We start from the raw sequence: 27281 nt of genomic DNA, 5'->3' as shown, positions 1-27281 counted from the left end.
ACTCTGATTTTTTTGTTTACATTTTTTATCAATGAGAAATATGGCGTCCATCCCGAGATGAACTGACGTGGCGTTAAATTTTTACATGTTTAAGCAAACCTGGTGTGTTAGAAAGAAAATCTCATCCCTTCAACATTATTTGGAACACTGTTATTGTAAAAAACCTGTTTTTTCCTTATACAAAAGCTTAATATTTTGTGTTGAATGTACTTTCACAAACACCTCTGTTTTCCTATTACATTCATAGTACCACATCCTTATCCACAAAATACTGAATATTACAGGTGTCCATCAGTATTATATCAGTTTAGGAATATGTTTTTTATTTTCCCACCATCGATTTCTTGAATATGCACCCCTTCCGCATTGCTGTATGAACTGTGAATGTAGCAATATGCGTCCCCTTAAGACGAAACCATGCTCTAGAGAAAGTACCTTAAACATTTAAATTATGTTAAAAACATTAAAACTGTAAGGATGTGTGTTGGTATATATTTTTACGTAATAGTTTTATACAATTAAACTATATAATAAGTAATATGAAAAGGCATGTCTATCAATCTTTTTTCCCGCTATATTTTCCGTATTGTTCAGCAATAATACATGTTAGATATATACATTTATTTCACACCCATATAAATTTTACCAACAGAATGCTTTTGCTTTCTATCACGTGTCGATGAAATAGAAACCAGTATTGTACTGTGTCAAATGTATTCACGGTCTTTTACGTATATATATAACAATGTCTGAAACCTACAGTCTTCTCGTATCGGACTAGAGTCCAAAATATCCATATCTGTTCGTACTGGACGGGATAACTCTTCTGATTCCGTAATGCAAGGAGTTGATCGGGATTTCTTCTTTTATAAAATGCATTTTGTCTGCAGGCAAATAGAAAGTGCGATAACTTTCTTCTTTTTGACCGAAATATGTAAGTGTGAGTACACGATTTCTAAGTTAGAACATTTTCTATCCGATAGTCATTTTTTTTGGAGCTGGAGTAAAAACATGATATCGCACATATCTAATATTAACATACATATTATGGGAGAAGAATGAGAAGAATATCAACGTCTAATGTTTGTTGTAGGCCTATCTGGAAATGTTTCCATTTAAAAATTGTGAATATTTGCATTTCTGTCATTTCTTTTATATTATGCTTAATGAAGACGTAATTTAGCAGTTATTAACTGTTACAGTGATATGACAAATAAAAACATCAGTGTTCATAGGTATAAAACAGACATATATTATAGTTAGTAAATAGATGGTTTAAAGTACACATTTAAAATATGAACGCTCTAACCACAAAATAGTAAATATAGGCCTAAGTGGTGATACACAAATTTAGGACCAGGCTATATATAAATAAGAGTCAGAGGTATGCCATGTTGACTGTTTAAATATGTTGGTGTGTAACCATGTTTCAACACTTTTGAAGGGATTAATAAATGGTAACAGCTGTGATATCGACTAAAACGATTTGTGGAAAGTATCTAAACTAGGTGACAAGTTTATCATTTATACACCTATTACAGTTATATGTTTGGATTTGCGTTTATTCTTATAAATTATATAAATAGTAGTAAAATAAAGACAAGCTGATGTCAACTGATATTGAAACAAATTGCTCTTTCATCAATATCATCTTACAATTGCCTGTAACCAATTTAACATATTAACACATATTACTTTTGTCAATTGTCTGATTCACGTGCAAGTGGAAAGTAAAACTACCTGTTGTGTATAAACCAGCTTTTTGTGGATCTTCGGCTACTCTTGTTAATTCTTGGAATGTTTATTTGAAATGAAGCAAAATTAATATCCTTAAGTAAGTTACAAATTCAAACAATATTTCAATATCAGTTGGGACTGCTTTTTCATTTAGCGCTTCAAGTGGACCAAACAATATAACTATAGACTTTAAGGTGACAATTCAAGCTTTCTGGATTTGTAATGACTGAGAGGATTATTTTTATTACTGCCACATACAGGAAGAATAGCAGATGTACGCGTCAAGGTTTTGTGCTGGCAGTAATTTTTCTCACCTTTTAAAATGCATGGTATCATCTCGATTACAGTTGGTATAGTTCAACGTCAATTAGTGAGGCGTGACTTATACGCTATCCTCGGTGTTCACCGTTGTATTGTTATGAACTAAAAGTGCAAACACGCCTCGATGCATAAAGTCGATCTATTTTGTTTTTGTTAAACTGGAAAACATTTATTTAGAATGTACAAACACAATGCACTAATGTTTCGTTGAATGTACTTTTTTTTTTATTTTCAACGTGAACGCCAGCAAAAATGTGTAAATTGTTGTCATTTATAGTTTTATGGAAAAGTGACAAATAGTAACAAATATGCGCGTTTGATAGCAAAGTATTAACGTATAACGGCTCTGTAACGCATACCTGAAATAATTTTGAGAGTATAGAGACGCGTAGTGAAATATTGATCTAATTAAACGTTTTTGCTAGAACAGCGTTTCTTTAACGTGTTATGGTATCTAAAGCGTTCCTTGAGAAACGTTGGTGCCTGAGTCAGTTAATCCCACGGGGTTCTTCATATGTTATACTTAAGAAAACATGTGTTATTCCTTCACAAACAAGCAAAAACTAATTCGGTAATACGAAGCCATCCCTATATATTTCAGCAGTAACATAGTTCTCCGGCTTCAACTTCAACTCACAGATTGATGGCGAATAAGGGCAATGGAAACAGATTTTCAAAAAAGAAATCAAATAAAACGCACATTAAAGAAACAGTCGTGACTGACAGAAAAGAGGCTAACAAGACGACTGAACAAAGTGATCTATCTGTTGCTACCAACTCATTCCAAAATGTGGAAAGCAAAAGTATGGTTGCATTTTGATGTGTATAGTGTTCAGCATCTGTAGCTAGTCCCAACTGGTTGTATGAGAGTGATATATTCTTTTTATACTTCTGAAAATGTTCAGTGGTGTTTGATTTTTCCCTTCGGGTAGTTTTTTGACTTTTCAATGTTCCATGCACACGGAAAGAAGCATATTACCATAAATGTGCTAACTCAGCTAGGATTCAGCACGTTGCCCATTTAAATAGACTGAATGAAACTGAATTAGTTTTCATTTTTACTTTGCACGAGTGTTCGTCTGTCTGTCATGTTTCGTGCCCAGGGCATATCTAAAAAACCATTCAAAGTATTGACTTTCACATTGGCATAAAGATGGATGGCGATAAGACGATGTTCAGAGCAAATAAATAAGGTCAAATGTCAAGGTCACAAATAAAGGAGCTTAAAGGTCAAATTTTGACAATCACATTTCGATAATCTGTCCTTTGTATTTGGCTTCCGGAGCACAACTTCAAAACTATTTAAGATATTGAACATAAAACTGGATTAAAGGTGGGTGGTAATGAAGTGATTTGAGGAATGCAATAATCCACAAAACTCCCTCCCTCCAATACAAACATATACACCACCTTTCCCGCCCCAAGAAGAATAAAAAATCACTTTTAGTTTCTTGTTCCTAAGTATCACCCCAAAATCGTTAACTTGTACTTCCTACTCCTCTGATCCAGAGCTTTGAGAGTATATTGCCCCGCTTAGCAGAGCTCTTATTAATTGATTATTTGCAATTTAAATCATTTCAAACTTTATTTTTTTTCCAGGACTTGATAAACTTGCATGGTGGCCGTAAAATGTATCTTTGAATCTATGTTATTATTATAATTGCGAGTGTTTCGGGCTCCTTGAGTGTTTTCAAAATAACTTCAAAATAGAGTTCCGCTTAATTCATCACTAGCCGGGTAAGATGTACTTTTGCTGCACATTTAATTACCATTCTTGAAAAAGCCTAATTTCGCTAACTTTCACAGAGGCAGTCTTAAATTGACAAGTTACGTGATGAATATGCTCCCATAAGCCGGTATGCAAAGAAATTATAGGTATGAATAAATACATTAGATGAAAACACTTGAGAACAAAATATATACGTATCTATTAACGCATAAAAAGTCACTTTGTACCTGATTGTGTTAGCAGTGGCATCTGCGTTAACATAGGCCATGTACTAACACCAAATAGTTTATTAAGTCTTGTTTCGATTTGTTTTTGCTATATTGCTGACATGATTTATGTCAACAAAGGAGGATAGAATACTTATTATTCGTCAATGTTATATTACAATGCGTTAATGAAAGTGCAGGTCGAGAACGATAATACTTTAAATTTGCCAAACGTTTTCAAACAAATATTGGAAGTCGGACAGAGAACCTCTGATAGCTGTTGAATGTTAAGGAGGTAGGTTACCTTGTTACAAGGGTAAATTCAAATTAGTTGAACCGCTGCATGTTATTGTATTTCGTGTAATATGAAGTTTTAAATGCTACAATCTCAATTTCGTTTGTCTCTGTCCCTTCAAGTTCAATTTTTATCCAGGTTTGAAGAACATGACCCTCCAAAGGTATTTCATATTGAAAGAAGAAGGAAAATACGGGTATTTAACACTTTTCATTGTATTTTAGTTTCATTGATATCCATAGAAGCCTGCATAATTGATAAATTTATTGGTATGCACGTTATATTTTTAATATAAGTTTAAAATGTATATGTCGCGGGGCTCGTATTTCCATGGTAACGCATTTTCTCTCATTTTTAAACAACTATGTATAAAAATTGGGGTTTTCGACGACTTCAGTGCCATTCTGTTAATGACCAACATAAAATATTTGGGTAATATTATTAGCAAAATACCAAGCACTTTACATGGTACTCTATTTTTCTTAAATTTTAAAGTAACCATGGCAACAGAGATGTTTAAAATAGCTATTATCTTGCTGTTTGTCGTAAATTCTTAAAAAAAATATATTGAATAAGATTATCTTTCTAGTTGATGTAGCTTTAAAACATATTATTTCTAACGTAGGTTACATTTTCGTGTTATTTGCATTTATTCAAACAAATTTCACAGCTTGGAATACGTACGGCAGTACCCATCGTCGGCCATTTTTCATGGAAAAATCGTTCAGCGTGCTGCTATTATTCTAATGGATATTGTTGAAATGAAAATAAAAAGCCGAAGCTGTGTTTCTTAAATAGATTAGTGGCAACGCTTTTGAATTTTACATTTAGATACATAGGTCACGGGTTTCGTTTCCATGGTAACATCAATTTAATTCAAGAAACCACAATTTTCTACTGAAATTTGAACAATTTTAGATCTTAGTTTTAGTATATAAGTAACAAATTATCAACTGAACCTGAAAAATATGTATAACAAATCAAACTGCTAGACTTTTTATTTGAAAATGGCCGTAACAAGTAATCTTTCACCCAACTATATTCCAAATAACATTGGTTGCCATCATCCATTTTCTTACATTCCGCATAACATTTCAATATATCTACATAAAAGAAGCAAAATATTGATTATTATTCAGAGAAAAGACTCATAAAAATATTTTAGCAAATAATGGTTATTTGAAAATAGTTAAAATAAAGAAAATGTACAGAATTACGTACTTTCAAGATAAAAGCTATTAATTTTGCGCGGTAACTGACACGTAACGTCATGACGTCAATGACGTCACTTTAAGGCAAAATTGTTTTGAAGCGTTTCTGCGCCAATTTATTCATTATTTCTGTATTATTATACCATAAAACATCAAATCGAAGACAAATTCATGATTTGTTTTCAGAAGAATAAATATACAAACACATTTAGTTTGTCGTAAACGTCGTCGTAAATCGTCACGTTAGCTTCCGGTTGGACATGCGCACATAAAATATGAAGGTAACCTACCTCCTTAAGATACTAAAAGGAGAAAAACGTATGACAGATAAATTACTTACTAGTATTTTCTTCGTTTAATATTTCATCGCAAGTGAATGTTACAGTGGATCATGAAAAGAATACTTCCGAAGTTGTTGGCACAGTAGCAGGCATTGTACAACAATGTCTGCAGCACTGGTCTGGTCTATTGGAATGGTCATATTTGAACCCGTGGGTGGTATACTTGTAGGCGCTGGTGTTGCTGGATTTTGTGGTATGGCTATTCAAGGTCAGTGTTAAAAAGTAAAATATTTCAATTAAATAACAAACGTTGTTAAAGTAACTGTTTCTTTAATTTTGACTAATTATATAAAAACTTTTCAGCATAAATTATCAATGAATATTCAATCACTAGCCATTACAATCCTGTTTGATTTCCATTTTAGCCATGTGGATGACGAGACGTCTAATCTGCGATGTACTTAATTGACAGGAAGCATCGACACACAACAGTTACCTTACTATAAGAAGTAAATTATATTATAAGAAAAATGTGATTTGTTTTTTTAATTAAGCGTTACGTCTGTCCATACACTTATTTTATACATTTATAATTTGTTTTTCAGAAGTTGTTTCTAAACATGTTCCACAAATAGAATTACTTTTACCTTGTCTAGTAGTTTTAGCTTTGTCCGTTTTTATTTACCTCTTTGGTTCCAGTAAGTGTCTTGAAATAGTTCCTTGATAAACATTTAATAGAATAGATTGAGGAGTAGACAAAATATATGCAATGATTTCAAAGTTTAACATCGCTTGATTCTAAGAGAAAATAATAATATTACTTTTTTAAATCAGTTTCAATAAATATAGGGTTAACGCACGTTTATTTCGTGTTACAACATCTGCAGAATCCCGAGGGATTGATTGGTGCACTAGCTTGGAGGGATTCTGCAGATGCTCTTTCACGAAACAAGCGTGTTTTATCGCTGATTGTGCATGAAACAAAACTTAATTGCTGGCTATATTGAAAAGAAGAAACAACAAAAAAAGAAAGACCTTTAAGCTGACATTAGCTGATCGAAGGTCGTAGTTTTAGGTTGTTATGAAAAAACATGTTTTATTTATGCTTTTTCGGGGCCTACAATCACAGTGTACGTATCGAGTGAAGCATTTCTTGACATGTGATAATTTCTTTAACATCAGATATATATGTAAAGTAAGTGTGACCCCCACCCCTTTCTTAGATATAATCGGTATACAAAGAAAACTTTAACTTTGCACGGCACACTGTCTTTACACAACGTGCAAAGTGCCTGCAGAACACAATTCTACCTGGTTCATTCAATCTCTTACGCATTTTTTAAAAATGTAAACATGATCGTGAAATACAAATCGATATCCATAATATCCTTATCCTTAAAAATGAAATATCTAGGCTTATTTACTTTTGCAATGTAAATAAAAAAATGACGTGGACTAAGTCAGTATAAAAGGTTTCCAAATGCAAACACTAGTTCATCATAAGGTGAGCGGTATCGCGTTACATTTATTACTTTTTCGTCGTGAGTTCGATTTCCTGACCCGTGTAAGTTTTAGCCTCCCGTGCCACACTTCGAAGAGGGAGGGGTATATTGTTTTGCTGATGTAAGTAGGTCGGTTGGTCGGTTGACTAATCGGTCTCCAGATAATAAGTCAAGAACGCTTGAGCCTAGGATCGGAGGTTGGTCATGATCAGCAGATGACCCATATTTATTTTGAGATCAGTAGGTCAAAGGTCAAGGTAACCCGGAACATTTAAACAAACAACTCCAGTTAATTACAACATTGGAGATGTGAAATATTCAAACCGCCAAAAGTATCAATACAAAATGCTCAAATTTCTATCCACTCATCCACTGTGCCACCAAGCCAGCTATCGGGCTAACTTCATATATCTCTTTTAAACGCCACTGATACTAACAGAAATCAGAACGACATAAGAATGTGAAAAACATATAATGCCGATAAAAAGTTTATAATTTATGTTTATTTTTTGCAAATACGCTATGTTTCACATCGATTTTTCTGGTTTACTACATAAGGTCAATAATAGTACTCTAAAAAGAGCTTTTCATGCGATATTGAACAGATCCAATAATAGCTACTGTATAATCAAAATTCAATAAAGACTGTGTCCGCATTTTGAAATTTCGCGTTTAAAGCCCTTCTTTTATCTACACACCCTATGTACTTTTTGGGAAACCAAACTAGGGAAAAATGCAATTATCCAAAATACTACTAAGTATGTCAGACCAGACTGACCTTGAACATATTTTCTGTTTATAAAACCACCGTCACCACCAATATTTGGATAACTACATCATATAAATAACATACTTTTGAAATACGATATATGTATGCTTGCTTTTGAAACGTTTGTATATATGAATATTTTATCAGAAGTATTATTTAGTTACGTGGTTTTTGGTACATTCACGCATAAAATAGTTTGTAGGCTATATATTCCAAATTTACCCGAGTTCTAAAGTGCAAGTTAGGATTTAAGGAAGCAGTATACCATTAATTTGAATATGTGAATGTCCGATCGGAAGCAAACATGAGAAGTACGATAACATTTGAGAAAATCTAAATGTGTTTGTATATTTATTCGTCTCTTGACAATTAGATTAGCCTGTCAAAGATTTGAAGCTAAATTGTTTAATAAAGCCGAAATAAACAATACTTTACCACAGGAACGCTACAAAACATCATTGCGTCAGAATGACATCATACAAGTGGTGACTTTACATGTCAGTAATCGCGCAAAATTGAAAGTACGTGTTTTTGAGTAATGATCAATATTTTGAAGATTTCAGGTTCAGTATTGAAACGTCATGCGGTATTAAGAAGATAGCTGTTGATGACTTATTTTATTGGAAAGGTAGAGGTGTGCAAAATTAATTATCACAGTCATTATCAAGTTGAGCAGTTTTATTTGTAATACTTAATGTTTCCTTTTTCATATTTGATTAAATGGTACTTCGACACTAATACCTATACTAAAACTGTCAATATCTCTTTAGGAAAATGCGATTTCTTGAACTAAATTATTGTTACCATTGATACAGACCACGCAACCTATATAACTTTAGCTTTCAAAGGCTTTACTACTGATATATTCAGTGAAAACAGTTTGAGATTTTTAACTGTTCAAAATGGCCTAAGATAATAATAATTGCAAGCCCAAATATTTTTCAATATAAAAGTGAAATGAGGAATATTGTTGAAGTACTTTAAACATTTTCTTAAAACAAATGAAACTAAAATAGATATATTACTTAAATCTAAAACAAGCAAAGTCGATGAATTGATATACCCCGCGGAATGGGTTTTGTGGTGAGGAATGGCAAGGAAATATATCCGGCTAAAAGTTAAGGACGTTACTAAAAAGCGAATGATTTCATTACATTTGAACTTAAAAGAACTGATGTCCTGACATTTGTTACAACTTCAAATGTTGATATGAAATAATTGAAAAAAAGGAATAAGGTAGGAGGCGGATGTGACCCGGTGAGGGTACAATCTTTAGATGTTGATAATAGATATTGAAGGAAAATAAAAAGTGAGAAAAAAATGTTTAGGGTGGGGGCTGCATGATCGAGTGGTGGGGGTGGCTGGATGGAGGAGCAACATTGGGGAGAGTACAACTTTGCATGTTGATAAATATTCATAGAAAGTTATAGGTTTAAAAAAAGAAAAAAGAAAAAAAGTGAGGTGGGTGTGGGCAGGCGGAGGGGATGTGACTAGGGCGGTGGAGGCGACCGGGTTTGGTCACACAACTTGACATGTTGATAATAAATGTTCATAGAAAAACATGAGAGAAGTTTAATGATATTCTACCAATTGGTTAGTTTGTTATGTACAAGCATGTGGATATTTAGACAATTAAAGGGCAATAACTCTGAAGTTACCGAAGAGATCCTGACGCAATTGTGAGTTCCCTACCGCATTATGGTGATCTAAATTTGCTTTAAGTTTCATAGTTCTAGGTCATATAAGTCACAAGTTACAAAGCAGAAATTGCCATATATATAATACCTTATTATAGTTAACACTGGAAATTAAAAAGGGCCATAACTCTGCTGTTACTTGGGCAGTCAGACAGAAACTTGACATGCAGCATTTCCCTATAGTGGTGAACATGTTTAAGGCGTTTTATTTAAATATTCTAAACAACTTTCTAGATATGACTCTGGACAAACGGATGGAAAGACGGCCGGACGGCCAGACGGACGGACAACGCAAAAACTGTAAATGGTAAATGTAAAGTGGTTTTGGAGCTACATGAATGAGGAAAGAAAAACGTTTTCAATATTTAAAAGAAATCATAAAAAGTAAGATATAACACATTTTAAACATCTCTTTTGCCACGGTCATTTATAACTTAAGATACGATAGGGTGCCATGTAAAGTGTTTGATATTCTGCTTATAGATTAATCCTGACGTTCCATTTAGATCATTAAGAAAACGGCACCAAAGACTTGTTGTTATATATGCTTGCCTAAAAATGATATAAATACATAACCATTAATACATGAGCCACGCTACATATATCTTTTAAGCTAATATTTCAAAACTAATGTAAATACTAATAAACTTAAGTTATCAATATTGCAGACTTCTACAGATAAGAGGAAAACCGAAATAAGTTGAAAATTGTTAAATATTCGTTTAATACTTTCGTTTTCCTTTCAATATAAAATACCTTTATCACCCCTCCAAACTTGGATAATACTCTTATTTGACGGAACTTTTATTTGAAGGGAAGAAACAAACAAACATGAGATTTTAGCAGCTAAACATATAATGACTCCGAGTACAATAAATTGCTATGCATTAATAAATATTAATCTGGTTACAAGATGTACTACATCCTTAAGTTTATTTAATGATTGAAGTATTTTAGAAACATTTACAGCGAACATATGGAATAGATATTAAATAAGTAGATTTCCAAAAATACATGAAACATAATAAGTTTGTAATGACGTGTAATTGTATGTAGAAATTACGGTAAGAATATTTATAGTTACTTAAGTAAGAAAAGAATAAGACTATTTTTAGACTATACTAATGTGTATATCTAAAACAGGTGTATCTTATGAATGATTTTTTACAAACCTACAGTTTACTTAAACTTATAGAAGCTTAAGATATAACTGTCGAACTTACAGGTAAGTTATTTAGTAAATGCTTTGATATTTTTCTAGCATTTCAAATAAATGTGGAATATGTTGGGACAAGTTCAGACTATAAAATATAGAAAATGCTTAAACATGGCATTTACTGTTACGAAGCAAACCGTCTTTTAGTTTTAAAACAATTTTGACAAAATAACTAATTGTAAGTGAACATTTTTGTCTTCTTAAAAAACATAGAAATGTAATACGTCAAAGTAACATGAGTAAATTAGTAATGTTCCCTTAGAATTTAGTAAGGCGAAGTGGGGCAAGCACTTTTCTGTTAGAAGACAATGGAATTAGAAGACTTATTTCTCAATTTAGTAAACTTGATAGAGCGTGTAAACATTGTGAGGAATAAAACTCCTTCACGAGGGAAATCACTTTTGTAAGTTGTGTAAATAGTTTACTATATTACAAAGTTTTAAATACTATTTGATTCCAAAATAGTAAAGATTTCGTTAAGTTAAATCACATCCTAACATTGTAAGTTTATAGGTTATTGTAAATTTTCTTGTATCTAAGGTGATATCAACAATGGTTTTGCCTCTATCATTCTAAGACATTCCGCATGCCTGTTATCCATCTCTTCTAGGTTTTCCACTTTGATTATATATGACGGCGATTGGTGGGATACCACATGAAAAGTACATCTTAAATGCAACTTAGCCATAGCTGCAATAATATGTGTATTCCTTCTCAACTGACCGGATCTTGTTGCTCTGCATTGTCATTGATTAAGTACATAGATGGTTCATTAGGGTTTGTTATTACATGCATCTATATGGGCATTTCAGTGACTTGGTAATGTGATCATTTCTGGTCATTTAGGATCACAGACTCCATTCAATTTTCTGTTCTCATTTCGTTGAGGCTGATGTTAAGGGACGTAAGAGGTTTAATGCAAGAAACTTTCACGTTTGAAGGTACAGATGGAAACATCTTGCTCGAGGGCTACGCTTTCGGCGGTAACGAGGTTCTGCCGAGTAACCGCAAAACAGTTACCTAAGAGCCAATGATTTCCATCAGTACCTTTACCTTTTGTTACAATAGTAGCGTACGAATTGACGCATTCATTCATAAATCAAACTCCAGAGTGTAAGACGATGTTTTCTAGCACCGACAAAAACCAGGGGAAAATGCTGTCTGGTATGCAATAACATATTTTATTTATTCTCATGAACAGACCTAAACCGATCATGTCTGTTGGGATTTTGCTTGGTTGCTTTCTATGCTTTCCAACACGTATTCTTATTACAACATGTATTTGAGAAGACACTGTCTCATACGTTTTAAATACGGTTGGGGTTACGAGTGATTCTAAACACTCTTTTAACAACTTAAAACTCGCTATTAGCCATCGACTGTTTAAGTGGAACATAAGTGTTTATCTTTCTGTTTGTGATACTCTTTTGACTAAATTTTGAATGTGTGTATACGTAATATGTGTATATATAAACAAACTTGTGTCCGGGAAAGATGTAACAAGGTTCGGTGTTTACTTAGTAGAGGTCAATAAGGTTAAGTACGTTTCTTTCATTATGATTGTAGTTTTATGAACGAAGAGAAATCCTGTCATGCCCTTCTACCACTGCTCAGTTAAGTATAGATATTAAGTTAAAAGCCGAATATGGCAGAAGTTTACAAAATAAGATTATGAGACAAGCTACGATGGCTACGTTATTTGACTTATATTGTACATGCAAATAAATTATAAGTCGTCAGAGCATCTCTTTTTCAGTATTATGATTCTTCGTCAAAGGATGAATAAGAACAGCAACTTACCAAGTATGTATTTGATTATGATATTTTTTTCTTCACATGATATTGACAACAGATAAATCATATAAGGACGGTTACACTTTCGTAAATTATTAGCTGTCGAAAACCAGTTTTCGGATGAAGCTATTCTTGTTGAACAATTTCAGTTGGAATAGTTATAGTTGATCAAAGGAGTAAAGATAAAAAAATATATTTTAGCAAATGATATTTGTTGGAAACAAACAAAACATTACATTAAATGTTGACGATACTGCGCATATCTGACCTTCTATATTATTTTACCTCGCAAAATGTCTAGCATTTTCATTGGATAAAAATACGGTCATATGGTGACCCCTTTTTTTCTGTGGAGGCTCAGTCAATTTTCGTGTTGTTCAAGGTTAAAAATTCATGGTCAATAAAAGAAACCAATCCTTGAGTTTGTTAGTGACTCTCCATGGTAATTTATAGGGTCAGTATGATAAATATGGGTACTCGTGTAACGCCTTGCATCACCACCCCCACAGTTATAATACTGGGGCCGTATTCATAAAGCATCTTAAGTATAAGTATAAGAAATTGATTATTTACTTAAGTATTACTTAAGTAAGAAATTCATTGTACTTAAGTATATTTGTTATTCATAAAATCTGGAAAGTAGAAACAACTTAATAAACAACTTAATAAGTAATTCTTGGCTTTTATTGTGGACGAAAACATTAAAAAAAAACAACATTAATTTCAGACAGATACAACATGCACAATAATGTTTAAAGTGCTTTTATCTGAAAAACAACACTTAAATCGTACTCACGACGCTATTTAGTTTTCTGACTTAAGTCATTTCTTACGTATCTTAAGTTTAAGCTGTTTTATGAATAGGACTTAAGATTGTACTTAGACTTAAGCTGAAATCACCACAAACTTAAGTAAAATCTTCAACTTAAGTCAAAACTTAAACTTAAGATGCTTTATGAATACGGCCCCTGATCCCACATTGTTCCGTGTTCCGGTTCACTAACAAACCCAATTATTAATAATAATCTCGAATACATGGGATAGACTAAGTAAAGAACAAGTACTTTCGTTGTGACATCTATATCTTGAAGCTCGCCTGATGATAATTAAAACACTTGATTTTACAATATTTGTAAACATCAGAAATTCAACTATTTAAATAAGAATAGCAATTTCCACCTTGATGTAAGGCAACATTATGTACGTTCAGACACACGAACTTGCACCATGCCACACATCACGTGAAGTGATGTATAAGAGCGGCCTTCGTGGCCGAGTGGTTAAAGTCGCTGACTTCAAATCACTTGCATCTCAATGATGTGGTTTCGAGCCTCTTCGGGGCGTTAAATTCTTCATATGAATAAACCATCCACCTGGCTTACGGAAGGTCGGTGGTTCTAGCCGGGTGCCCGCTCGAGATGAAATAATGCACGGAGGGGCACCTGTGCTCTTCCTCCACCATCAATGCTGGAAAGTTGCCATTGACCTTTAATTGTGTTGGTGCGACATTAAACCAAACCAAACAAAAAGAAAAATATCAATATCTTTTAGCAAGCGTTGCAAGAACAATTATAGACGTGAAACGGTGGTCGTTCTGATAATCATTTATAAATATAATTATATTATAATGAATTATATACAACAAATACAATGTCTTGATAAGATGTGTGATGAGGTGATGTACTTGAAGAATCTATTTTGTTACACCCCTTTGAAAAAGAATTGGTACTTCTGAAACTGAATGATGGAAAAGTGCATTTTAGAAATATAGCAGGTAAAAGGTTAAAATGGTTAATGGCTATGAAAATGAATAGTGAAAACCTATGTTAACATATTCAAGGTTAGGTAAGTACTATAATAATTTTATTTTATCGCTAGTTAAACCTTCAGACGAAGGCAGACAGCGTGCTTCAGACCTTACTGCCACTATCACCGCTATTATACTAGGAATAATGGCTGGATTAATTGTTTGGCCAGCAGGCCTTGTTCACGATACCCCCGTTCCTGGTCTTATCATTATGGCTTTTGTTGCTGGATTGACTGGAGCGATTATTCAAGGTCAGTGTAATAAACATTTGTTGCATGATGATAAGGCGAATATCCATGATTATGGACCTGATCAAGGTCATATTCACCGAGGCCGATAAGTCATGTCCATAGACATGGATACTCACAAATATTATCAAACAGTAAGCGTTTTATTTTATGATGACACTTAAGGTATGCAGTTTGGTTAATATTTCAGTTACATTGTTCACACAATTTTATCGACATGTAACGGGGCTACTGATTGAATTACTAAATGTGAATGGCTGATGTTAGACATCTTTATATAGCACAGCGCGTTAGTTAAGGTAGTTCGGTACATTTTGTGCGCATACGCGAATAATTTCGGTTTACGTAAAGTCGAAAAATTTAAGTGTGTTGAATTTTACTTATTTCTTGCTTGCTTTCCAAGAGAATCTTCAATAATCGGCGTCTTAATGGAAAAGCTAGAAGGAAACTATTCGTTGAGGCTTTAAATCTAAGTTTATCGCGAGATTTTTAACGACATTCACCGGTTTCGTAAAGCGGTCGTTTGTTTTGGCGCAATGTGGAAGTGTCGTCTTGATCAGGTTGGGGCAGGTATTAAATTTAGCTAATTTAGCTTTTTATAGCTAATATAGCTATATATGGCTAAAAATTGAACAAAAGAACTGCACGTTTCCATTAATTACTCTTAAACTGTAAATAGGTGCATATTAGTTACTTGCATATCAACTGAAGTTGGCATTTGTAACATTTCAGAGAAATAATAAAAAATATTTACTGATGCATTTTTTTCAGAAATAATTTCAATTTATCCTTCCATCACACAAAGTAAATCATCTGATAAGTACATAAAACAAACATTATTTTTCACAATATTTCTAATTTTCAGCTCTTCTTTCCTAAGCACTCTTAAATCTATGAAAATATGTTCAGAAAGTTGTCATTTGTGAAAGATCTGTGATATCACACAACATGTTTTATAGCTTGGATGTATAATGTGTAACCAATCCAAGGGAGGTGAAAAGAATTGAATGAAGATTTAAACTTGCACATTTTCATGGAAATTCCATGCAATAATACAGTTACAAATGATTTCCTCCTACCAGCTTAATGCACTATATAAACACTGCATGGTCATCACACTGTTGTTTGGCTAAGACAAGTTGTTTTTGTGTTCAGTGTTTGTGTCAACAGTAACTAACGGACATTAATTGCAATTAAACAAAATTGTGCATACTTGTAACATAAGCTAAACTATCAAAATTTTATGTAATATCAAAATACTCTGAAATAGATATAGTAATGGGCAGACAACTACCATTCAGGGATGTTAAACTTGGATTCAATTTACATTGGCCTTAAAGTCACTCTAGCTGTTTAATACAGGCTATTGTGGTTACTTGCATAACTGGGCTTAATTCGCCAATTAAACAAAGCAATTAACAATTAACTGCATCGGTAAATGTTGTACTTGATTGATCAATTCTGTGTAGAAAATGGTGTGGAATAGATGGACACAGTGACAGGATGCTCATGTTAAAAATATGAGGAAGGGTGAGAAAATATACATTTCTTTTGTTCACATTTTAGCCATATGTAGCTATATTAGCATTAAATAGCTAAATTAGCTAAATTAAATACCTTCCTAATCCTGTCGATGCAGTGTTTTGGCTGAAAAGTTGACGAATTCTACGTCTCACGACGTCTTTCATTTGTTTTACGTTTGCCATCAGTTTTAAGCAGTAACTGTTTCTCGAGAGTACCGGAACAGACTGTGAATTATTTCTATAGATCTAAATATGGTTCGTGAAAAAGGACAGTTTGTCCGGCATTCGGAACATTCCTACACTAGTGATCCATGAGGACTTTGTCCAGTTTCCAGAATGGTAGGAAGGAAGGACTTATTGAATTGGACGACTTGTCATGGCAGCTTAAACGTTGCAATAAATGTAATCAGCAGCTGCATCTTCACAACACCCTCAAGAAAACCACATTTGTCTTGGTGCATAATTTGTTAGTCGAACTAATCCAACGTATACAGTTTGTTTTATATTGTGACGGTCAAACTGTGGCTGCAAAAGTCAGAAATTAAAAAGCAGCCACTCAGCGACAGTAAGCTTGTCTACATTTTCCATAAAATTTCCAAAATAAATACTGGAAAAAAACATGGAAATACATACAACATCAACACAAAATAGAACAGCACCAGAATGAGTGCGGAAGTTGTCTAAAGTGGTGTGGCACTGTGCCTGTTCATTTATGGTTTACAGTTTCCAAAAGTCTGGTGCGTCATGTAAATTATATTGTATTGTCATTTGATACTGTAATTGCTTATTCATTATTTTAGTTCATTCTAAAGCCATCAACAGACGGTAGGTTTTTGTTGTACAACAACAATTAAATTCAAGATGTCAGCCAAATGTTATCGTGTGTACGATGCTATTCCTTGATTTCGTAAATCTTTCTTGACTTACAGATTAGGACATGTTCTATTTCGTAAGTTTTGCCTTACGTACCACCCACGTTGACAAGCAACAAATTGGTATAATTAATTGATAACAGGCAAGTGAATGAAATTTTCAGAAACAATTGCTAAAAAATAACACAAATCTGAATATAAAATGGCTTCCAATGCATAATGGAAAAAGGATGACACTGAAAAGTTAAATGATTTGAGCCGCGTCATGAGAAAACCAACATAGTGCCTTTCCGACCAGCATCTGCACAGTCTTGTCCATGCTGTTCGCTATGAAACAGTTTCTCTAATTGCAATAGGCTTTGAAAGCAAACATCATTGATCCTGACCAGACTGCGTGGATGCACAGGCTGGTCTTGATCCATGCTGGTCGCAAAGCCACTATGTTGGTTTTCTAATGGCGTGGCTCATTTCTGTCATGTGTAATCAAATTCATTGGATATTATTTTTATAAATAATGGTTACATTCTTTTCAGTACCTTATGCACTATGTTTACTAGGTAAATCTCTGTTATTTATATAGGAGTGGAATACTGTCTGAATGTGAAAGATGTACAATTTTAAAATTGTACATCTTTGAGATAATTAGTATTGTACAAGTAGAACCTGGCGTCTGTTGAGGTCTTAAGATGCTTTTATCTTTTCTGGAGTAATGGACCACTGTGCTTAAATATGTTTTATCATGATGATTTATGAATAAATTAATAAAGACCTAGTATACATAATTTTAAAATGTTTAATAAGTAATCAAGTTAGTATTCTTTAACAATGCGAATTGTATTGATTGTCAATTTTCAGAACCAGGTATGATTATGTCTATTTTCAGAACCAGATATGAGTAGAGTACAGTTTGAGAAATGTCTTGATAGAACAGATACTAAGGAAATAATAAAGAACAGAACAGACCACATTTCTCCTTCTAATAACTGGTAAAGTTCCAAGTAAGAGCGAGGACAACAATGCAGCCCCAGTGAGAGTTCGTGATGAGGTGTCAACTGTAAATGTGTGATCGTTAAATGATATGCAGTCAGATTGACAAGTAACATTAATTTATAAATCAGTTCTGAGAGAAAGTTTTGCTGAGCTTTGTGCAGGATACTCCTAAAAAACACATGAACCATAATTTTGTATTATAAGTACAATGTCAGGTGTACTCCAGACTTCACACAGATGTTGATGGTTATATATATGTGGTGATTAATTTGTCAAGTGAAGAAATTTTAAGAATAATGTTAGCGAGTGACAGAACAGAAGTACAAATTCAAGTACAGAGGTCAACAACACTGAGTTTAGGATACAGAAAAAAGCCGGTGATTATGACGAAACAACATACATAGAAAGATTATACTAGTAAAATGAAAACTTTTAATGTATGGAAAAGATTGGAAACAGGTTTAATATTGACAGAAGAGACAGTATTTACAGACTGGTCTACACTTATTTTGATTTGACTTTTACACAGTGATTCCTTCAGTAAACAGCTAGTGGTCTGATAGAATTGTGTTCATTATATCATACAGGTTTTGAGTGAAATGTAAAATTAATGTGTATTTAAATCAATCAAAATTTTTCAAAATTGGATGTTGAAACTTTACAACTGTTTAGTATTTCAGTAATCAGTTAGGGTTTTTGAGTGATTTCAATAAAGTACAAATGAAAAAAAAATTACTATCAGCCAAGATGATGTGCTATTGTAAAAGATAGAAAGAAAGAAAATTCACAAGTCACATTAACTTGGTAAAAGGGATTTTAACAGAATTAAACTAATTGCTGAAGGATTCTGCAAGTTGTATCAAATACCTATAATGTATTTTGTAGTTCTTTGGATGTACCTTCTATCTATCTCTTTTCAAACCAATTTTTATCTCTTAAATCTATTGAAATTGCCGTCAAAATAAATATTTCTTTTAAAAACAATATATTTAACAATTAAAAGGTATATTCAACAAGCCAGTACTATGATACTATTCTTAGTCATTGGTATTTATTTTTAGACTTGTCCTATTTTTCTTTTATTCAGTTTCTGGATCCCCATTTAGGTAGCAGGGTACACTTAGATTCGAAAAGTTTGGGCACGGACAGTCTTACAAACAATGTCGCGAGTCGCAATATTGCACTTCCCTTATGAGCAGAATCAGGATGGCCATTTTATAAATTGCGTGCATGTTTTGTGTTTTTAATTAATGGCAAGATCAGGATTCTCCTACAAGAATAAAAAAGTTATCAAAACGAAAGTTTTACACCATCCATGAAAAATAGCATGCCAAAATCATCAAATTTGCACTTTTTGAACAGCCTACAATGATACTGCAAGAAGAATGCCCAATTTTATTGCATTTCTCAATTTAATAGTCCTTACTGAACTTCAGGATATAAACGGAATGGGGGCCCATCCAGCTCGTTTTTTCACAAAATAGCGAAAATGTTCCTGAGTATCAATCAACAAGCACAGAATCCTTCCGTGATTTGAATTTTCCGCGAAAAGGTGCCTCATTGATTCATACAAAGCTACCAGCATTTAGTTTTACAACTGACATCAGAATTTTACATATGTCGGCTGTATAATTTTTCTAAAGAATTAACAATCATTATCTCTCACTTTAATTTACAGACACCCAAAATCACGAAGTTCTAATTATAACAAATATTGACGGGGGCCAAAATTCGAAGTGTATCCTGCTACCTTATTAGTTACAGTACACATTTTGGGATTCCAGCAATTTTCCACATCCTCATTACAAGGTAGTATTGATTTTTCATTGGTCCAGTGGCTAACTAATTTTAGCATAAAGTAAAATTGTTCTATTAATAGATTTTCAGAAAATCTGTTTGTGTATTATACAATGTGTTTAACATTAAAGTGGGATACCCAGTATACAAAATTCATGTACTTATTTCATTCGAACATTACTGTTTAATTTTAGCCTGAACAAATTACAGGTTTTCTTTGTATTAGAGAATTTTGGTAAATTTCATTGGTGAAAGGTCCAAGGTACTTTTCTCAAATAGTCAATTAATAGAAATTTTTCAAATATAATATTTTGTGTAGTGAATTAAAAAGAAATATATTTACTTCAGTACTAGTCAGTTCTGAACTTGAAAGATACTTTGATAGCTATTTGGTCTACTACACACTTTATATATTTTTGTGGCCTGATTAGAAGTAGCCTGTTTATTCATTCAGTATCTTAGTATAGGAAGAATTATTTAAGGTAGCTCAACACAACTTCTGGACATTAAGGTGATTTATTATCATATAAGATAATTTTCATTGAGAGTCCTACATACCAGAACATTTTTGAGTGACAATTAGAAATATTTAAGATTACTTGAGGTGGTTTGAGGTGGTTCACTATCTGTTAGAAATATTTAAGGTTGTTAACCATCTGTTAGAAATACTTAAGGTGTTCAATATCTATTAGAAATTTAAGGTAGTGGTGGCCATATATTAGAAAATTAAATTTTTAAAAAGTGTTCAATCAAGAATGTAGAAAACATCAAACATTGCTATTACTTCTGTCTCCTGCTAGAACTGGCGCACACATAGGGATGATGTCAGTCGTTGAACATCCTCCCAATTGTCAGTCAACACTTGTAGACCTATCTGGACTATAACTTGGTTGTTCATGGCACAATTTCAAAATATTTTGGCAGAAATATACACCCATGGTTCGCACAGGTCCTGAAAAGTACTTGAATTTGATGCCTAGTACTTTGAAACTGCAAAAATCTCTTTCATCTGTTTGCTCATACTCCGTTATTGTGGACCATCCAGAAGGTGAGGAATCTGCGATTCTTATAAACTTATTTCTGTGATTTATTTTTTGCTAAGCTTCATTCAAATTCTCTTGAGCTTTAGAAGCGTTTCTGAGATTTATGGCTTTCTTTAAGTTAGTAGTGTCAATCAAATCCTAAATTTCAGAATTAAAATGAAACTATTTCTTATAAGAATTGATCTTGAAAGAAATGTAATTATCACTTCGTACCTTCTTCCTGACGTTGTCACCTTTCCGCTCAGAATCCTCCTTCAGATCACGTTTTAAATCTGCGAATTTTGCTTCAAAAATTCCTTTCAGTTCATGGGCAACGTTTTTCTTGAAGTCAGAAGATCTTTCGTCGCCATTTCCTTGATCGGACATTATAAGTTTATAAACTTGTGTTTGCTGCCAAATGTTCACCTAGAGTGAAGATAGAGCGCGAAAAAGCCTTAATATTCTTACAGAAATGCACGAAAAGTTCGTGCAAAAAACCCCGCTAAAACATATACAATAGAAATCATTGAAGTATAAAACTAATGAAGTGTAGGTTATTTCGAAGGGATAATAATTACACATTTTTGTGGTGAATGTTTCTTTCTATAAAGTTATCGACCAATAAGATAAGCGTAATTTAAGAATCAAAATATAAATACTTATAAATCAAAATGACTATCATCTGTTGGCTATTTGTTCTCTTTTAATCATGTCTTCGGTTGGCATATCATTTCACTAAAGTAAAGCCAGATGACAATTGAATTGAATATATTTATTTTGCCCAGTTGTCAGTGAGAGTATTTTTCTTTCGGGGGTTTCGAGGTATAGATCCTTAGGTTTTTATTGCAAAATATAAATCCATGGACTGGCTGAAGATAATTTAGTCTCGCGGCAGCTACTGTGTAAACTTACAATCTAGTTTATTTGAGGTATGACCCACCTAATGGTAAATGATTTCGAATGTTCAAAATAATGTTACATCAACATACTGTATCCAGTGTTACCAATGCAAGCCGTTATTAAATTTTGTATAATTCAAAAAACTTCCTAAAACTCAATTGGAGACAAATTTCAAAGTTGTCCAAAACATTTGCAGAGAATTCATTATTCCATTAATTTTGATGAAAGAAACGTCAAACTAAGTAAACAATTATAAAACACAAAATAAAACTGTGAATATGGTGTCTCAAGTAAAAGGATTTAATGAGACAGAATCCTAACTCCGACATTGAACAATTAAGGTCGAATCTTGTGGGGCTGTTTTAAATGGCTTTCACTTCATTTAAAAAACAACCTTGGGGCAGAAGAAGAACCAACCTACATTTCTTCCACAATATGTAATTTAAAGAGTAAAGGCAAACAGAGAACTTTCCGCATGTAACTCGGTATTTTCAAAGATGTCCAACTCTCAACCCTTCTGTTTCAGAGATAAATTTACGTAGAACAGCAACAAATCACTTATCAAATAAAAAGATCACTTTTGTACAAAAAATCAATAATATGTCTTGACAAAAAGTAAAACATACTAGAAAAAAGGAATATAAGGAAAAAATTGGTCACAGTCGGGCTTGAACCTATGCCCCTGAAATATTTAATTCAAAGCAGGTTTATTGTAGAAATTGAATTCTCTTCAAACACATGGGTCATACCTTAATTTGAAATGAAACAGTAACCATGTCACAATATTACAATATCTACTGAGAAAACTATTTTATCTTTCAGAAGCATGGGCACAAAACATTCGGCAGATTCAAATATTCATAATTTGTATGGAGCCTGTGATGTTTGTCATTATATTTGACATATTTGGTCTGCGTAAGTACTACATTTTTCAGGAAAATAAAACTAAGTTAGTTATGCCATTACATTTAGGTGGTATAATTAACATGTTCATATATCACTGCGTATAGTCCATACGGTGAAAATATTATGTATAGAAATAGATCGGTGAAACATTTTTATTTATTTGTTTCATAAAATTATCTTCATTGATTTCGGATATCCTCCTTTAATTCCACGGTCAGCAACTCGTCATGTAGTTCTCAAATAGGCTTAGCAATAATAGCGCGCCCTGACTTATCTATTGTTAATAGTAAATTAGATTTATGTCATAAATATATCAAACAACAATATGCCATTTAGAGCATTAGTTACAGTCAATTCTCTTTTCTAGAAACTTCAAAGTAATTAACAAAAGGTGGCAAGACTAAACCTTGTTGATACATACAAAAAATCAACATACGGCATCATTTGGTTTTATATAATAAGACAGAGCTATTCCAAATGAATAAGTTAAATAAATCATTTGACCTAACCATATTTTCAGGAACTGCAGCTTCTGAATATATTCCAGAAGAACCATTCTACATAGACATTTAGTGCAGCGACGTACAAAGAGTGCACAAACATGAATTCCATAAACTGTATACGATATGATTTGATGAATATTAACAGCGAGTGTGATATGCATACATGGTTACTGTAAAACGAATTATGGTCAGTATCTAACACGCAACTATGACAGGGCCCCATGGACTGTATACCCTAGTCAACCGCGTTCAGAGAGCTTTGTGAAACAATCAGCATTAATCATTGCGTGTTTTAATTTCGACTTGTATTCGTAACAGGTAATGCTAAACTCCCTCGAAGCTACATTATAACGCAGGACATCTAGTTGTAGTGGTATTACGCTTAAATAAAACTTCTAATGCCCCCTTCGATATTTTGCCAATAAACTAAGATTTCAATTTAAATATTTTGCATTAAAATATTTTAATCAATAATATATAAAAATACAAAATAATTCAAAATGTATTCATGAAATCATTTGATTTTATTCGTTTTTCGAACTCACCTTTAGAAAAGTCACAAAAATACACATGAATATCTTGATTTTATCAAGTTATATGGATACAGAGGTTCGGATATTGGGTATCAAACCAAATATTAGAAACATGGCGCAGGAAAAAAAAAGCATTTTTGTCACAGATGTTTTCCACAACAGACAAGTTAGTTTAATGGTATATTTGTCATTGAAGTTGAGGTAGTCAGTTTTAACATGTTTTAAACGTTTGAAAAAGTCATAAATGTATTAGAAATAATATAACAGATATTGTTAAAATACGGAGAGGTTTTAGAAGTTCATTAAGTATATGAGGTTATAAGTGTATTTTGCAAATGACTATTACTTTAATGCAGCATTTCGTTTTAATACAAAACGTTAAAGTTTGCTCATTTAGTTATTAGAATGATGCTGGTATACTTTTATCCATCAGAGGCTTCTCACAGTCGCAGGAGGAATTTCTGATTCATTTCTTTTGTTTATTTGTGAACACGGGTAACCGTAAATGCCAACGGAAGTGGTATCAGTTAACGTTTTCACCGAATTGGAGACTCAAGCAACATCTACGAAAACATACTTGCTGATAATGAATAAAGACGATACAAAATTACTGCGATCCATAAAATTTACCTCTCTAATATCGGATATTAATACATGTATCAAGAAAATGAAAATATTCCTCGCAATCGGCTTCGAATACTAACGATTTTGATATATGCTCGAACACACGAAGCGAACTGAAACAGATTTCAGTAGACCTATGACATGCTTAGGTTTACGAACCAGCAGCTATTCAAATACAGGAAAAGCCCGTACTATCCAATCTATGTATCTATATCATGTCGTCTGAACTACAAATCTTTTTTTGAAATGATTTGAATAATATTTGTGGTACCAGAAACAATATGAAATGTTATTATTAAGATAGGTAAATGTTTCTATATGAGACTATATGTTTCACACATTTTGCAACTAATTAGATTTAAATTATCACTATGTAATGTAACTACATGTTGAAGAGTTCATTATCTAATATTGTCTAATATTGAAGTCTCCGTATGTTTTCGTAATATTAATACATGAACTTTTGAGCTAATTGATATGCCTGTACCTTAAAACTAAAGACAACTCATGGTTCAGGAAGGATTTATGCAAGTATTTGTCTGGTATCAATAATATATCTATATATCAGTTTACAGTCCAAGGGATGTAATCCTTTGGAACAAATGAAAATTGTTTCAGTAGTAATGTAAATTTGTTATAAAAACTAAAATAAAAGGATATATGTATATTAATTACCTCTTTATGTAAGAAAACCTGTAATGACTTAGACCAGCCGGACGGCTTCCGCACATGAAGAGATAGCGAGTTGGTGAGCTCCAAGTATGTCGATGTCGGCCCAGTGAGGTCTTTTCAAAGTATCGTTCTTTGAATACAATTTCCCAATATTTGACATGGGTTACATTGAAAAACACGTATGTGTTTTTGTATAAATTATCAGTGTTTCCGTCATGCTGCTCCAATAATACGCAAATCTACTAAGACCCTTGACGGTCATTTATCACGGACTGTCACAGTTTTTTTCTATTACCGTCACGGCAATGTCACGGGTCTGATAATCGGAATATGATGTTAGCGTCATAGTAACAGAGAAATTTTAGTAGTATTTATCTTTTAAGATTGGTTAAAAAAAATAGATATGTTGCCAAGTCGACCCAATGCATGTGTGACGGTGAGATCAGAACCATAAATAAACAGAATAAACAGAAGTTAACTGCTACAAGAACCATTTGTGCTGTATATTTCGGAAAGACAGTATGGGCAATTGACGAACTACAAAAGGCTTGGATGGAGGATTTTATGAAGTACTTTGAAGACAGGATTTCCCCGAACCTAACGAGGGTATGCAAGTGGTCAACAAAAAATGATCTAAATTAATCTTTGTGTTACTGTAGCTATAACGAGCAGCTGCAACTAGAACTATGAATTATGTGAGATATTAATTTGGGAGGTATTTTCAAATGAAGCAGTTTGTTTTCTGCAGTAAAATGATAGTGTGTTTGAGTTGCGTTTCCTCTCATGGTCAGGCTCCATAAAACGTTTTATTTTGCTTGGTTGCATTCTATGATTCCAAACAATCTTCTTGAATATTTTATTCTTTTGATCATTTGTATTTGTAAGCATTTTCCATGCAATTTCATTATTTTTATTTTTTTCACAACTAAATTTTAGTTCTAAATTTCTGTAAGTAGTAAACGTTATATCAAGGACGTAAATATCTACGAGGATATGCTTCTTTCTACTTATTCTGATTCTCTTGCGAAATAAAGTGAGTTTATCGCATAGACACGCTTGAAACTGCAGGATATTGTAAAAAAATCGGCTATTACCGAAGTCTAGCGAAGCAGTGAAAGTTGCTCCGAAATATATTGAACAGCTTCTAAATATATTACTATTTCGTTTCAAAATGAGAATTTATATATGTTTTTATGGCGTAGGGGTGGGGATCGACTGAAAATTTCGAGTGAAAAACTGAGCCGAATGAAAGAACAAAAATTATCAAAAATGGCGAAAATTAAAATGCGTAAAATGTTCGCAGTACAGCAAGATAAAAATGTTCGCAGTACAGCAAGATAAAAACAATGCAGACCAACTTGACTTATCTGCCAACATATGTAATACATATTTTTTTCTTGGTTTTTAATTGGTAATAAAGCTTTACATTACCACTATGTTTTTGTCTATTTTGCAAATACGGCATACGTATCTTTCAACCGATCCTGAATTTAGCAGTTACATATTTAGTAGATTAATGCCGTATATTTTTACTAATTTTATGTAAATAAATACAAATTTACTTTATTTGAAAAGAATTTTTCAGCGTTACATTCAATCTTTCAAAAAAAAAAAAAAAAGACAAATACTGATTACGGAGCTTCATGAAAGGCGGGGTGTTGATTTACTGATCACTCATTGGTTATTCAATAACCGAACAAATGCTCGGTGAAAATCGACGATTATTGTCGGATATTGTCGAAGATAGCGGAAACATTCACGGGAGATTTAAAAAGTCAATCTCGTTTATTGATTAATCGATTATGTCTAATCCAGTAAATTTATGTCCTTGAGTAATCAATACTCACTGCATCAATTTATTTCGTTTGATAAATAATATATTTATTTCATTCTACTTATCTGAAATAATTACAATATCTTCCTGTTCCAACCCATGGTTATAAAATATTCACTTGAAAGTAGAAAATTTTAATGTTTTGTTTTATTTTTTGTGTGTTATCCTTTATATTTAGTGTAGCTGCCGTGGTTGTTAATCCCCATATGATACTAGTGTCTAAAATATTATCCAACCCAAGATCTGGCTTTTTTGTTTCTTTGTTTTGAGTGTGACGCCGTTTTTCAATAGT

General features: G+C 32.9%; 1 protein-coding gene across 5 annotated transcripts; it reads left to right on the top strand.

The window, feature by feature from the left end:
- The first annotated feature begins 1362 nt into the window (after window positions 1-1362).
- LOC123556626 (uncharacterized) lies at window positions 1363-26147 on the top strand. Of its 5 annotated transcripts, XR_008370905.1 has the most exons (8): window positions 1363-1508; window positions 2660-2861; window positions 5873-6048; window positions 6206-6289; window positions 12721-12767; window positions 14637-14816; window positions 22740-22832; window positions 23344-26147. XR_008370905.1 is itself a non-coding variant. In XM_045347510.2 (5 exons), exons 1-5 carry the CDS (start codon window positions 11273-11275, stop codon window positions 23394-23396), a joined length of 468 nt encoding a protein of 155 aa, XP_045203445.1. In that variant the 5' UTR covers window positions 11219-11272; the 3' UTR covers window positions 23397-26147. The 5 variants fall into 5 exon arrangements, 2 of the variants coding, with proteins under 2 accessions (XP_045203446.1, XP_045203445.1); XR_006687498.2 differs by lacking the exons at window positions 5873-6048; window positions 6206-6289 and having other exon boundaries at window positions 1364-1508; XR_006687501.2 differs by lacking the exons at window positions 1363-1508; window positions 2660-2861; window positions 5873-6048; window positions 6206-6289 and adding exons at window positions 10855-10973; window positions 19877-20007.
- Window positions 26148-27281: the final 1134 nt, after the last annotated feature.

Source organism: Mercenaria mercenaria, chromosome 5 (assembly GCF_021730395.1).
Source record: "Mercenaria mercenaria strain notata chromosome 5, MADL_Memer_1, whole genome shotgun sequence".
Classification (NCBI taxonomy): Eukaryota; Metazoa; Mollusca; class Bivalvia; order Venerida; family Veneridae; genus Mercenaria; species Mercenaria mercenaria.
The sequence above is the reverse complement of the archived record's forward strand: the minus strand, read 5'-3'. Positions and strand labels throughout refer to the sequence as shown.